Here is a 13,011-nt window from a genome sequence, read left to right as displayed (position 1 = left end):
AATAGATAACGAAAAAAAATTTAGTGACTAAATGTGAAAAATATCGAAAGTTCGTTACCCTTTCAAGTTATTATCTCTTTTACAAACTATACGGTGAACCATCAAAAAAATTTATAAAAAAAAGTTTATACGACTTGAACAGATAGTAATATATGGACTACACATCAATCTCTTAGTGCCGATGTGCCATATACATGTATGTCCAATTTTCTTTACTTTTTTTGAGTTTTCATGATGAAAACTTGATAAGAACCACTCTTTTACTATCAAGGGCAATGATTTCTTTCCAACCAAGTCCTCATGGTAATGAGTACTCCTCAACCTACCTTTTTTTTTTTGTCAAATTACATGGTATTTTATAAGATACCATTATTTAAAAAAAATACTACAATAAATACTTGTTCACAAATACGAATACCACTACAACAACCAATAAAAGTAAAAATATTTTTTGAAATAAAGTTCGAGTGTTTTTGTCTTTCCTATGATTATGAATTGTATATTTTTGTGAACAATAATGTTTAATGGAGGAAAATTGTTGTCTATTTTCACATTAAACCTTAAAACAAATAGTATTTATATCAGTTTCGGGGATATTAATGGAATCGATCTTGAAGCTCCAAATGTATTAAAAAAATATTCCATTTTAGTTGATTGTTTTTTTACTGTTTTTCCTCCTCCAGATGAAATTCTTGATTCTCCAACTCTTACCCAAAAGTTAAAGAAGAAACAAACAAAAATACAACCAACAAAAAGTAAAAGCTCTGTTTTTTGTGCTGCTGTTTCTAAACCCTTTTACTTTAAATTAAAAATCACCCCTCCCAATTCAGACCCCCTTCGCCTTCAACAATCCTCCAATTTTTAAACCCCATTTTCTCTCAACAATCGCTCACTTTTTCTTCACTTGTTTTTTAATATTCACAACCTTTTTACATGTGGGTTTGTTGTGTTCTTCGCCATTTTTGAAAAAAAGTCGACATTTTTCACCTTTTCCTTCAATGGGTTTCGATTTGATTCACTAGGTTTTTATCTTTTTTCAGCTTGTATTTATCACTCTGTGAGTTTCGTTCAGAAATTGTTTAAAAAAATGGAGATTTTCAAGCTCTGTTTAATGGGGTTGCTCTGGTTTGGAGCAAACGCCATTGTCGTTGAAGATGACAAAAGAGCATTATTGGATTTCATGAACAATTTTCCTCACTCACGTTCACTAAATTGGGATTCAAACTCAAGTACTGTGTGTAATCAATGGACTGGAGTCACGTGCAATGAAGATGGGTCACGTGTTGTTGCTCTCCGGCTCCCCGGAGTTGGGTTTCACGGCGACATTCCGGCGAACACCATTAGCAGACTCTCAGCTTTACAGATCTTGAGCCTCAGATCCAATGGTATTTCTGGCACTTTTCCTTCTGACTTCTATAACCTCAAGAACTTGTCGTTATTATACCTTCAATTTAACCAATTTTCTGGTGAATTACCTCTTGATTTCTCCGTTTGGAAGAATCTAACCATTATTAATCTTTCAAACAACAAATTTAAAGGGTCAATTCCCAGTTCCATTTCCAATTTAACCCATCTTTCTGCTTTAAATCTCGCTAATAACTCACTCATTGGTGAAATCCCTGATTTGGGTATGCAAAATTTGCAAGTTCTCGATCTATCAAACAATAAACTCTCCGGCGTCGTCCCAAAATCACTCCACAAGTTTCCAAAATCAGTGTTTTCCGGCAACAATTTGTCTTTAATCTATTCAACCGATGAAGTCCCAATCGTTATGCCGACGCATAAACCAAACCCCCCCTCTAAAAACGGCGGAAAGCTAAACGAAAAAGCACTTTTAGCCATAATCGTAGCCATTTCTGCCGTCGTTTTCACTGGTTTCGCAATCTTTTGGATAATTTATTGTTTAAAAAAGACAAATCGAGATGGGATTTCTTCAAAACTCGAAAAAGGCAACATGTCACCCGAGAAAGCGATTTCAAGAACCCAAGATGCGAATAACAGATTGGTTTTCTTTGAGGGGTGTAATTATGCATTTGATTTGGAGGATTTGTTGAGAGCTTCTGCTGAGGTTTTGGGGAAGGGTACTTTCGGAATGTCGTATAAGGCGATTCTTGAAGATGGGACTTCGGTTGTAGTGAAAAGATTGAAGGAATTGAGTGTTGGGAAAAGGGAATTTGAGCAGCAAATGGGGATTGTTGGGAGTATTAAACATGAGAATGTGGTTGAATTAAGAGCTTATTATTATTCAAAAGATGAAAAGCTTACTGTTTGTGAATACTATGGTGAAGGAAGTATTGCTGCAATGTTACATGGTATGTTTTCTTCTCTCTTGAAATTTTCATGTTCTTGTTTTGATTATTGATATTATGATTGCATTTTGATGTTTTGGTAATGGTGATTTTGGTTCTTGATTTTCTTTGAAATGTGCTTGATAAACGTTTTGAGTGTTTGACAAAAGATGTTTATGATTTTCTGATTATTTGGGGTCCAAATATGATCGTGTTCTTGCTTTAGGGTTGAAATGATTAGATTTCTTGAACTCGTTTGATTGTGTTCTTGTTTTAGCTATGATATATTGATTGCATTTTGATGCTTTAATTATGGTTCTTGATTTTTGTAGAAGGGTGCTTGATTAATCGGTTTGATTATTGGACAAAAATAGTTTATGGTTTTATGATTATTTATTAAAATAATCAAATATCTTTAAACTCATTTAACTATGTGTTTGTTTTAATTATGAAATTATGTTTGCATTATGATACTTTAATTATGGTGATTAGAAGGGTGTCGTAATAATCCAATAATTTTTCTAATTACTTAATGGCAAAATAATTAGATTTTAAGAAGCATGTAACATGCATTTGCATTGAGTTTGATTATGAAGATAAGTATAAAATTACGTGACTATTTTTTATTTTAATAAATTAAATGGATAATTATTTTATTATGATTTTTCAATTCGAAATAATCCTGTCCATGTTAGAATTTATTGAAACCGAAAGGTTCAAGATAAAAACCTCACAAGTCTTATTCAAGAATAAATCATGAAAAAACAATTTTTTTTTGTTTTTGTTTTTGTTTTTTAATTTAATTTTTATTATTAGGTGGAATATTGCATTATCCATGATAGAGAAATAAGTTATTGATTGATAAGAATCAATCCATGTGAGAGATAAGGGAATCTTTACTATAAATATTTTGGTCCATTTGTTCTTTCCGTTTGTCGTCTATCCACGATTGTCAATTTCAAATATATAAAAATTACCCATTTACCCTCAAAAGTCAAATCTTGACATTTCTTTCTCGTCGACTAATTATTCTTCAACTTTTATAGGCAAAAGAGGCGAAGACCGGGTTCCATTAACATGGGAAACCCGTCTCCGGGCAGCCATTGGAGCTGCCCGGGGAATTGCCCGAATCCACACTGATTCGGGCGGAAAACTCGTTCATGGCAACATCAAATCATCAAACGTTTTTCTAAATTCCCAAAATTACGGATGTGTCTCCGATATCGGTTTATCCACAATCATGTCCCAAATTGCTGCCCCAATTGCTCGGGCAGCCGGTTATCGGGCACCCGAAATTACAGACACCCGAAAAGCCACTCAACCATCGGATGTTTATAGCTTTGGTGTTCTTTTACTTGAACTTTTGACCGGAAAGTCACCGGTGCACACCACTAGCGGTGATGAGGTCATCCATTTGGTCCGGTGGGTCCACTCGGTGGTCCGGGAAGAGTGGACGGGTGAAGTTTTTGATGTTGAATTACTAAAATACCCCAACATTGAGGAGGAGATGGTGGAGATGTTGCAGATTGCGATGTCTTGTTTGGCGAGAGTGGCGGATCAGAGGCCGAAGATGGTGGAGGTGGTTAAAATGGTGGAGGGTGTTAGGCGGACGGGCTTGCCGGAAAGTTCAACACCGCCACGGCCGGAGGCTTTGGAGATGGAGGCATCTGGTGTTTGATGAGTCTCCGGTGGCCGGAGTTTCTTTCATTATCTCAATGAATTGGAGGATGATACTTTCGTGGCATTGATGTGTTGTAGTTTTATCTTTGCAAAGTTTTTATGATATTGTTTTGTATGCAAGATTTGATTTTAATTTCTACTTTTTTATTTGTTTGGTGGTTAATTAAATTATTATTTTTGTGATGGAGTTGTGTTTATTTTACTCTACATCTTTCACATATTAATATCTGAATTATTGGTATATTAAATGTTAAATTACTGACCTTATTCTATTTCTTTTTACGTATTAAATTTACTGACACAGTCAAACTCTTTTTGAATTTATGAGTACGACACGTTACAAAAAATAAGGTGATAGTCAATTTAGTGATGAGTCAAATTCTTTTTGAATAAATGAGTCACTTATCTACGTTAATTTTTGATAAAAAGTAAAAACTAAGTGGTTTATTATGTGTCGTTTGCCATTATTTTAAACAATTATCTTTGTTGAGAAATTAACTAGAATAAAAATAAAAGCTAAAGGCGGTAGCCAAATTGCTCAAAACGTGCCATGAAAGATGTTGCGTATATAAATATAAAGAAATATAATACGTAAGAGAGAATACACTAGATTTTTGAGATTCATATGATTAATATAATCATGTTACATTCACATAGGAACTAAAAATAAGGGTTTATTATTAATTTATATTAATCATGTTACATTCACATAGGAACTAAAAAGGGTTTATTATTAATTTCAAAACAATGTTAGAGTAGATTAGTTTGAAAATAAAAAATAAATAAAATAAAATAAAATAAAATATGTTTACAATTACATATATATAAATTTAGGTTACTTGCTTTTGACCCAAAGTAAAGTATTAGATTTTGACCATAAAAGTGTATATGGGTTGGCCCAAAAAATTTCTTCCCGGTGGGTTGCACCTGGACCATGCAAGGAACGACTTTTCTAACAAAGACTATTTTTGTGGGAGCGGAATCAAAAACAATCCGCCTTTACAACCCAATAATATATCATTTAGTGGATAATCAACAACACAACTCCCTTCCAATGCATGCATCTCTCATAAGCCTAAAATTGTGCAATATCATATCTGTAGTATGTCACATTCTCTTCAATTTTCAGTAAGTTATTTTGAACACACCCATCTTACCCCCACACTCACAACCACACGCCCAAGCTTATGTTGGTGATTTGCATCACTCATATTGTTTAAGTATAATGAATTAATTTGTTGACGAATGCAATTTTAATAAACATTGAACAAGGGTGGTGCAGCATGTACACTTGTTTGAGTTTATTCAAGATTCAAAGTACATTATCATTTAGGGGCTTCAACGGGGGTTCGGGGGCAACGCCCCTGGTAGCGGGGTTCAAGGGATGACAACCCCTCCCGAGGTCCAAGGGACAGATCCCCTAGCTGGGTTAATATTGTTTTATGAAAAATGCATAGAAATCTAACTTTAAGAATTTTGATCAAGTTTTGACCTTGACAATTTTGACCCTAACGATTTACCCCAGACATGAAACCGTTTTAGTGGTAGTTTCGTGACAGTTTTGAAAATGTCTTATGACAAGTTTCTAGCAGTTTTCAGACAAGGGTGTTATAGCCGTTTTTGGTCATTAATTTGGTACACATAAGAATCATCACATTCACATTCTTTGTCTTGGAACATCATTGAATTTTATCCAATTGAGATTTCGAGAATACCATTGAAATACTTTAATTTGATAGTGTAGTCACGACTTTCAATGAATCCAAAAAATCGAAATACCCCTGCTTTCTAATAGCCTAGCCCCTTATGCCTACACCCTACCTTCCTTATCCCACCCCATACAACTCTCTTCTATACCCACACCTCTACGCATATGTCGATTATAAACCAAAACGTCACCTAAGGGTTATGTTTTTTTTTCCAATTATTTTAACAAATTTTATTCCTTCTAAAAACATCTTGCGAATCAAAATGCCCCTTAGGGGTTTGGTTTTTGCTTGTTCAAGAAAGGGTAAAATAATTGCTTGCTTGATTGACGTTTTAGGGTGCGAGTTGACATAAAGATTCTTATTTTGATACTCTTGCTTTGCTTCTTGTCATCCAGATATATATAGACCACTACTTTCTTATAGTTTAACATATGTCACTCAACTAATATGAACATTGATTAAGGCGCGGTGAAGATGTATAACTTTATTCTTTTACAAATAAAAATACAACTTTTTAGCGGTTTTTGATTATAGGTTCTTTAAGTTTTGTATTATTTATTGTTTGACTAGGTTTATGTTCCTATAAATATTAGTCAAAGTCATTAGATAGTAGACAATATGTGCCTCGACAACATGACTTTAAATATATATCTTACTATGGTTTCAGAAGACAGTTTTACACGATATGGCATGAAGGAAAATTTGAGAAATTTTAAGATGAAATTGCCATCTAGGTAGCATCAATTACATGACAAATACTTACTTACCGGGTCATTATAATACTTCTCTTGATTGAATCGATGTTTTTCTTAGTATATTTTTTTACAAAATTTGGTGCCAGACCATTATTTGATCTTAGGTTATAAGGAGTGGGCATGTTAAGGCTCTCGCTCACTTCACTATACACCACCTCTAGGTTCTCGCTATGGGGTACGCCAAAGAAGACTCGCTGCCTGAACAACGAGAAGAAAGAGAATAGATAAAGAAAAAAATTGAAGGTTTGATTAATCCTGATTAGTTGCTTTTTATAAACATGGGGAAGTACTACCGCTTTATGTGAGATACGTGACCATTTGCAAACCAAACTTCCAATAATTTGTTTATTATTTATTATTATTTTATTTAGAATAAGAAAACATACCGAACTTTTAATTGTTTCTTTAAATAAGTATTAAATAAATAATCATATATAACATATAAAATAAAATGTATTAATTCATTAATAGATGTTTGTTATGGACTGTATATTAAATTATTAAGTTATTTTGGGTTTGAAAAACTACAACTTAATTGAAAAAAAAATATTAGGAGTATTACCATTTCTTATCAAATGTTAAGAATTAAGTGCTAAGAAGGAAAAATGATGTGACAATAAAAAAAACTTAAAAAACTGATGTGACAAAGTACTAAGAATGTTACTATTTCCTTTAGTCTTATCGCATGTAGCAGCCACATGCTTTTTATTTTAAGATTACCTGAATATATTAAAGATCTTTTGCAAATCTTATTTTATTAAGATGTATTGTTTTGTCGAACATTTAAAAATGTAACACTTATATGTAATATATATTTGCATTGATTATTTACTATATTTTGTGTAACAAAAACGTGACAAAATCATGAATGACATTATTTATTTATTTATTTTTATTTTTTATTTTCATAACTTGCATTAATACGATAGCATAAAATTGTAAAACCTATTACTCAAACCAAAATGAGACAAATTGTCATTATATTGATTACACACTTAACTTTCATGAAAATTATAACATGTATATTGTTTTCTCACGGTCAATAAAGTTTCTTCAAATTCTAACATCTTCAAGATGACTTTTTACTGAAAAATAATAAAACTTTAACCCTTTCACATATAATGTCATCAATTCATACGCTAAATGGTCAAATAATGCTGCCATCATCAATTTTACAGATTATATCATTATTTTGCAGATAACATTTTTGGAGATTTGATAAAATTTTAATCATTAAAAAAAAGGTTAATCCTTTTCTTTAAAAAAAATTATTAAATTGAGAGTTAATCTAATATTCACGCTCGAATCAATTAAAATTAAAACCAAAATCCATGATTCCGTTCAAAAACAAGTTTTGTGGAATCAAACGATGGGAGCCCACTGAAAGAGAAAAAGAATATCTGTTTATAAAACCCATTTCTATAAACACCGTAGTTTCCTCCGATTATTCAGAATAGTTACAAGTTTAATAGCGACAGGAAGTGGAGGATCTTCAAGGTGATTTGCTCCTCTTTCGATTTTTATCTTCTATTTCGTATCTAATGTAGAATTATAGCTATATTATGTACGCAATTTCATCGTTGTTTGATGTATTCTGATTTATGTTAGGGTTTGTACTTTTGTGAACTTTAGGAATTCCTTGTCCTGATCAGCGATGGCTTCGAAGCGGATCTTGAAAGAACTCAAGGATCTTCAGAAAGATCCTCCCACCTCTTGCAGTGCAGGTATTGCATCGCTATCGATCTGTTTAGATCCTGATTTTAGCGGCTTTGTGAAGTTTCGGATATTGATTCGTGTCCTATATGTTTATATTTGTTATGTAAGTAAGCTTTATGCGCTTGATTATCCATTTAGGTTGAGAATTAGGGATCCATGGTTTGATCGTTAGGTAAATAAGCTGCTTTTTTATGAAGGTAGGTGAACGATATTGATGTATAAGTTTGTTGATAAAAAGTTAACTCTTTAGTGCAACTTTGAGGTCTTGAAATGATTACATAATCCAATATTCCAATTTCCAGTCACCCTCTTTATGTTTAGTTTCTAGATGACCCTCGCAATCCACCTTGATTAGGGTTTATAACTGTAACCAAAGCTTCATATCTCATGACTTTTCTGGAATGGTAGTTACAATATTTTAACAGCAGGAGTTTGAGTTTTTTCAATTATTGGATATCCCTAAATAAGCTGTCTCTTTCATGGAAATTGAAAATGATGATAAGTAACCTGTCCCTTTCAGTGGACTGAAAATTCAGATGCAAATCACAAGAATATACAAAACCTGATCTATTAAGTGACAATGAGTCTTAAGCATCTAAACACCCGATAACTATCTAAATTTGAAATAATCATATTCTGTTTATGAATGTGGATCTTTATTGTAAGCCCTTATTTCTGTAATGGGATTTTAGGCCCAGTGGCAGAAGACATGTTTCATTGGCAAGCTACAATCATGGGTCCTCCAGATAGTCCATATTCTGGTGGAGTCTTTCTTGTTACTATCCATTTCCCTCCGGATTATCCATTTAAGCCACCTAAGGTAATCATCATTCACAAATGTAATTTGCTTTTTGAAGATATAACAGAAGAACATAACAGGTTGTACTGTGTTTGATATGCATTGGATAAGACAAGACAAAAAGTTGCAGTTATTGTGATAGTGTCTCTATCCTATGTGTAAAAGACATGAATGCCCTTTTATCATCATTGTCTTGGATTTTTTTTTGCTGATTAAATTACATTTATGCCCTTTGATAGGTAGCCTTCAGGACAAAGGTTTTCCACCCAAACATCAACAGCAATGGAAGCATTTGCCTTGATATTTTGAAGGAACAATGGAGCCCAGCTCTCACCATTTCCAAGGTAAGTGGGGCCCTGTTTCATAATATTTTCTATTTTGTGGGCCCTTTCTATTTTTTGTCACTATCTTTACCCAATCAACCACAACCAAGCAATAATGGAAATGCATTTTTTTTTAACATATAATAGAAACCTACTCAACCAATAAAGAATTTTGAGTGTGTTATTATGAGTAAAAAAGGATTCTCACTGATTTTATAAAACAAACTGTTTAAATTGTATTCAAGTTGCTAACAAATCCAATACTTAGGGTTTATTTGTTTTGAAACTTGTTTTGCAATATTTTTGTACAGCTTTCTAAATTTTTTTTACTACCTTTTTATACTTTGTTATAAATTTTTTGACTTTGTATACAGTTGTTTTACAATATCTTTTTACAGCATTTAAAAGCTTTTTTTTATAACCTATGAAGGTTGAAAAAACATAAGCAAAAGGTTGAAACATAAATAGAAATGTTTAAAAAGGGTGTTTCTTTTAGAGGTTTAAATAGTTTCAAAAAGTTTTTTACAACTTACTATTTTTTTAAAAAAGAGTAAAAAAGGTTGTAAAAAAAGTTTAAAGATGGTGTAAATCAAGTTAAAAATGTTTAAATAGTAAAAAAAAAGGTTTTAACAAGAAGTTGTAAAAAATAGTAAAAAAGTTGTATTTGTTTATATAAAAGGTTTTGAAATAATTTGTCAAATATGTTTAAAAGAGGTTGTAAAAAGTCTATAAAAAGTTTTTAACTTTTTTTTTTTAATAAATTTTCACTTTTTACACAATTTTTTTGAACTTTTTCTACAATATTTTTTACAACCTTTCTAAACTTTTTAGATTTTTTACACAAAATTTTATACATATTTGGCAATCTTTTTTTACAACATTTAAACTTTTTAACAAGCATTTTTAAACTTTTTTACATCATTTTTAAACTTTTTGTTTTACAACCTAGGAAGGTTGAAAAAACGTAATAAACGATGATTTTTTTAGAGGTTTAAAAAGGTTCAAAAACGTTTTTACATCTCACTCTTTTTTTTTTTTTTTTTTTTTTAAGAGTTAAAAAGGCTGTAAAGAAAATTTGAATAGTTTGCATCATAAAATCATTGAAAAGCCAAGTAAAATAAAGTATATGTCAAGAAAATATATGCACAATGCAATTATAATGAAGAAAGTGTGATAAAAAAGTTAAAATAAATGTGCAAGTATATGGATAGAAAAAAATAAAGTGAGTTGAGATTTTTTGTATTATTATTGTTATTAGGTTTTGCTGTCGATATGCTCGTTGTTGACAGACCCAAACCCGGATGACCCTTTGGTGCCTGAGATTGCTCATATGTATAAGACCGATAGGAGCAAATATGAGACCACAGCTCGAAGCTGGACCCAAAAGTATGCCATGGGTTAGATGTGCCTCACTTTAATTTCTTTCTATTTTTTTGTTGGATTTAAAAAAATTCAAAATATGGTAATTAAGTCGTTATTGTAAGATATATGGTAACAAAAATCCCATTTATGCTTTTATTTATTATTTATCGACAAGATATTTATCATTTGTGCTAGGTAATGAGTACCAACATTATTTACTTAAATCGGTTTTTTTCGTTTCTAACCATTTTTGAGTTTAGTATAACGAAAACTCAATCTCATGTTACTTAAATCGGTTGCTTAAAATGGTGCTTGTTATATTATTATATTGTAGCATGATGAGCGTCAAACAACTTGATCCATTTGTTTGGAGATACATCCAATTTGGTTCGTTATTTAATGTGTTCTATAATCTATATCCACCTCTGGTTAAAACATAAATATGTGAAGACGAAATTATTATTATTATTATTTTGGAACTGCAGATGATGTTATTATTTATTAAGTTAAATGTATAACATAACAGTTCGTTTGATGAACTTTTATTTCTTTTTACACAATAACAATAATCTTGGCGCAGTTCCAAAAAAAAAATGGTTTAGGCACCGTTCAAAAAGAAAAGCTTCTAAGTCGAAAGTTATTTCAAATGGTTTTTGGAAGTTTTTAAAAATTTAAAGGTATTAGTTTTGGTTTTTATCCAATTTTACGCATTTAAAAATTGAAAAACGGTTTTGACTTTTGACAAACACCTTCCGCAACTAAAAATTATAACTTCCAGGCATTAGTTAGTTAGTTTTGTCAAACATAGCTAATTATTTAATTTGACATATAATAGGGTTCGTTATATCTTCTTGAAAATCTTATTTTAATCTATATATTTAGAAGGAAATTAAATTGATTAAATTGTGTTTCTCTATTTAGAAACACAGATATAAAATAGTTATCAAATTTGACCTATAATAGGTTGACTGGTTATATCCTCTTAACAATCTCATTTTAATCCATATATTTAGAAACACAAAGATATAAAATAATTTTGTAATTTGTCCTCTTAACATTCTCATTTTAATCCATATATTTAAAAACACAAAGATATAAAATAGTTAGCTAATTTGACATGTAATAGTTTGACTTGTTATATCCTCTTAACAATCTCATTTTAATTCATATATTTAGAAACCTAAATATATAAAATAGTTATCTAATTTAACATATAATAGTTGGGAGTTGATATTTTCACGGAGCTTTTTTATCTTTTCACTGAAAAATATAGTATATTGACCATTATACTCTTATTTCCAATTTTCCATTCATAAACTAAATAGTGAGAAAGCAGTGTTTTTCTTTCCAACCTATATTAAATCCAAACCCATTCACAAGTGCCATCAGAAGTCGGAACCAGATCAAGCTAAGCAAATTCTTCTTGCAACAGTTTATAAGATAAGTTTATAGGGACAGTAGACGATGTCGATTATTCCAAGTTTCTTCCGTGGAAGACGAAGCACACCTTTGATCCTTTTTCACTCGAAATCTATGACCCTTTCATAGATTTCCTAATTTGATCTGTGTTTGATATCCCAAGGGAAACCAACGCTTAAGTAAACACACATATAGATTGGAAGGAAACCCTATCTAAGGCCGATCTTCCTAGTATTAAGAAAGAACAAATCAAGGCGGATGTAGAAAGCAACATGATTAATCTACAAATCAGAGGCAAGAAAAATGTTGTGAAAGAAGATAAAAACATACATGGCATCCTTTCGAATGAACCAGTGGAAAGTTTACTGGAAATTTCACGTTGCCAGAGAATGCTAATATGGATCAAGTGAAAACAGACATGGAAAACAGAGTGCTCACGATTACTGTACCCGGGAAAAAAGGGAAGAAGACATATGTCAAGTCCATTAAAATCTTTGTTTAAAAAACCCACTGGTCTATAAAGTTATACATGATTAAGGGTGTATAGTGTTTAGTCTGGTTGGTTGTGTTTGTTGTGTGTGTCAATAATTCAAGTCTTTTTGTTTGGTTCGTCCATCATGTTTGGTGTACGGGTGATCAAGAAGAAATGATAAAAATCTTGTTTTGTGGGTTGAAGGAGCGCCAACAGAAGATGCAGCCCATGGGGGAAGAAGTGTTTCGTCCGCCGTGCCTCGCTTTGGAGTTTCCAAGCCTTGGTCATGAGTTTTTGGAAACAAAAACTGCATTTTTTTAAATTGTTTACAAATTCAAATAGGGGTATAATAGTCAATATGTAATTTTTTTCAGTGGAAGAATAAAAAAATTAAGTGGAAAAATCAATCCCATAGCAGTTTGGTTCGTTATATCCTCTTAAGAGTCTCATTTAATCCATATATTTAGAAACACAACAATATAAAATAG

The 13,011-nt window shown here is 31.6% G+C and overlaps 2 protein-coding genes and 1 pseudogene across 3 annotated transcripts; all 3 read left to right on the top strand.

Moving 5' to 3' along the window:
- The first annotated feature begins 813 nt into the window (after positions 1-813).
- On the top strand, positions 814-4,151 carry LOC145000192 (putative inactive receptor kinase At4g23740). The gene is made up of 2 exons (XM_078959382.1): positions 814-2,312; positions 3,335-4,151. The coding sequence occupies exons 1-2, from the start codon at positions 1,088-1,090 to the stop codon at positions 3,964-3,966; spliced, it is 1,857 nt and encodes a 618-aa protein (XP_078815508.1). The 5' UTR covers positions 814-1,087; the 3' UTR covers positions 3,967-4,151.
- Positions 4,152-7,790: 3,639 nt separating this feature from the next.
- On the top strand, positions 7,791-10,826 carry LOC145000071 (ubiquitin-conjugating enzyme E2 28). Of its 2 annotated transcripts, none has more exons than XM_078959216.1 (5): positions 7,791-7,929; positions 8,065-8,156; positions 8,841-8,968; positions 9,187-9,291; positions 10,529-10,826. In XM_078959216.1, exons 2-5 carry the CDS (start codon positions 8,087-8,089, stop codon positions 10,670-10,672), a joined length of 447 nt encoding a protein of 148 aa, XP_078815342.1. In that variant the 5' UTR covers positions 7,791-7,929; positions 8,065-8,086; the 3' UTR covers positions 10,673-10,826. The 2 variants fall into 2 exon arrangements, with proteins under 2 accessions (XP_078815342.1, XP_078815343.1); XM_078959217.1 differs by having other exon boundaries at positions 7,805-7,929; positions 8,041-8,156.
- A 1,168-nt stretch (positions 10,827-11,994) lies between these two features.
- Positions 11,995-12,659, top strand: LOC145000069 (18.2 kDa class I heat shock protein-like; annotated as a pseudogene).
- Positions 12,660-13,011: the final 352 nt, after the last annotated feature.

The sequence above is a fragment of the Lactuca saligna genome, chromosome 6, assembly GCF_052625555.1.
Source record: "Lactuca saligna cultivar CGN05327 chromosome 6, ASM5262555v1, whole genome shotgun sequence".
Classification (NCBI taxonomy): domain Eukaryota; kingdom Viridiplantae; phylum Streptophyta; class Magnoliopsida; order Asterales; family Asteraceae; genus Lactuca; species Lactuca saligna.
Note: the sequence above shows the minus strand (reverse complement) of the source record. Positions and strands in the feature narration are given on the sequence as shown.

Bases quoted from the DNA above. Each gene is read 5' to 3' on its own strand.
- LOC145000071 (XM_078959216.1), top strand. From the start codon at position 8,087: ATGGCTTCGAAGCGGATCTTGAAAGAACTCAAGGATCTTCAGAAAGAT. The intron at 8,157-8,840 runs GTATTGCATCGC...ATGGGATTTTAG, and splicing joins TCCCACCTCTTGCAGTGCAG to GCCCAGTGGCAGAAGACATG. The intron at 8,969-9,186 runs GTAATCATCATT...GCCCTTTGATAG, and splicing joins ATCCATTTAAGCCACCTAAG to GTAGCCTTCAGGACAAAGGT.
- LOC145000192 (XM_078959382.1), top strand. From the start codon at position 1,088: ATGGAGATTTTCAAGCTCTGTTTAATGGGGTTGCTCTGGTTTGGAGCA. The intron at 2,313-3,334 runs GTATGTTTTCTT...CAACTTTTATAG, and splicing joins TATTGCTGCAATGTTACATG to GCAAAAGAGGCGAAGACCGG.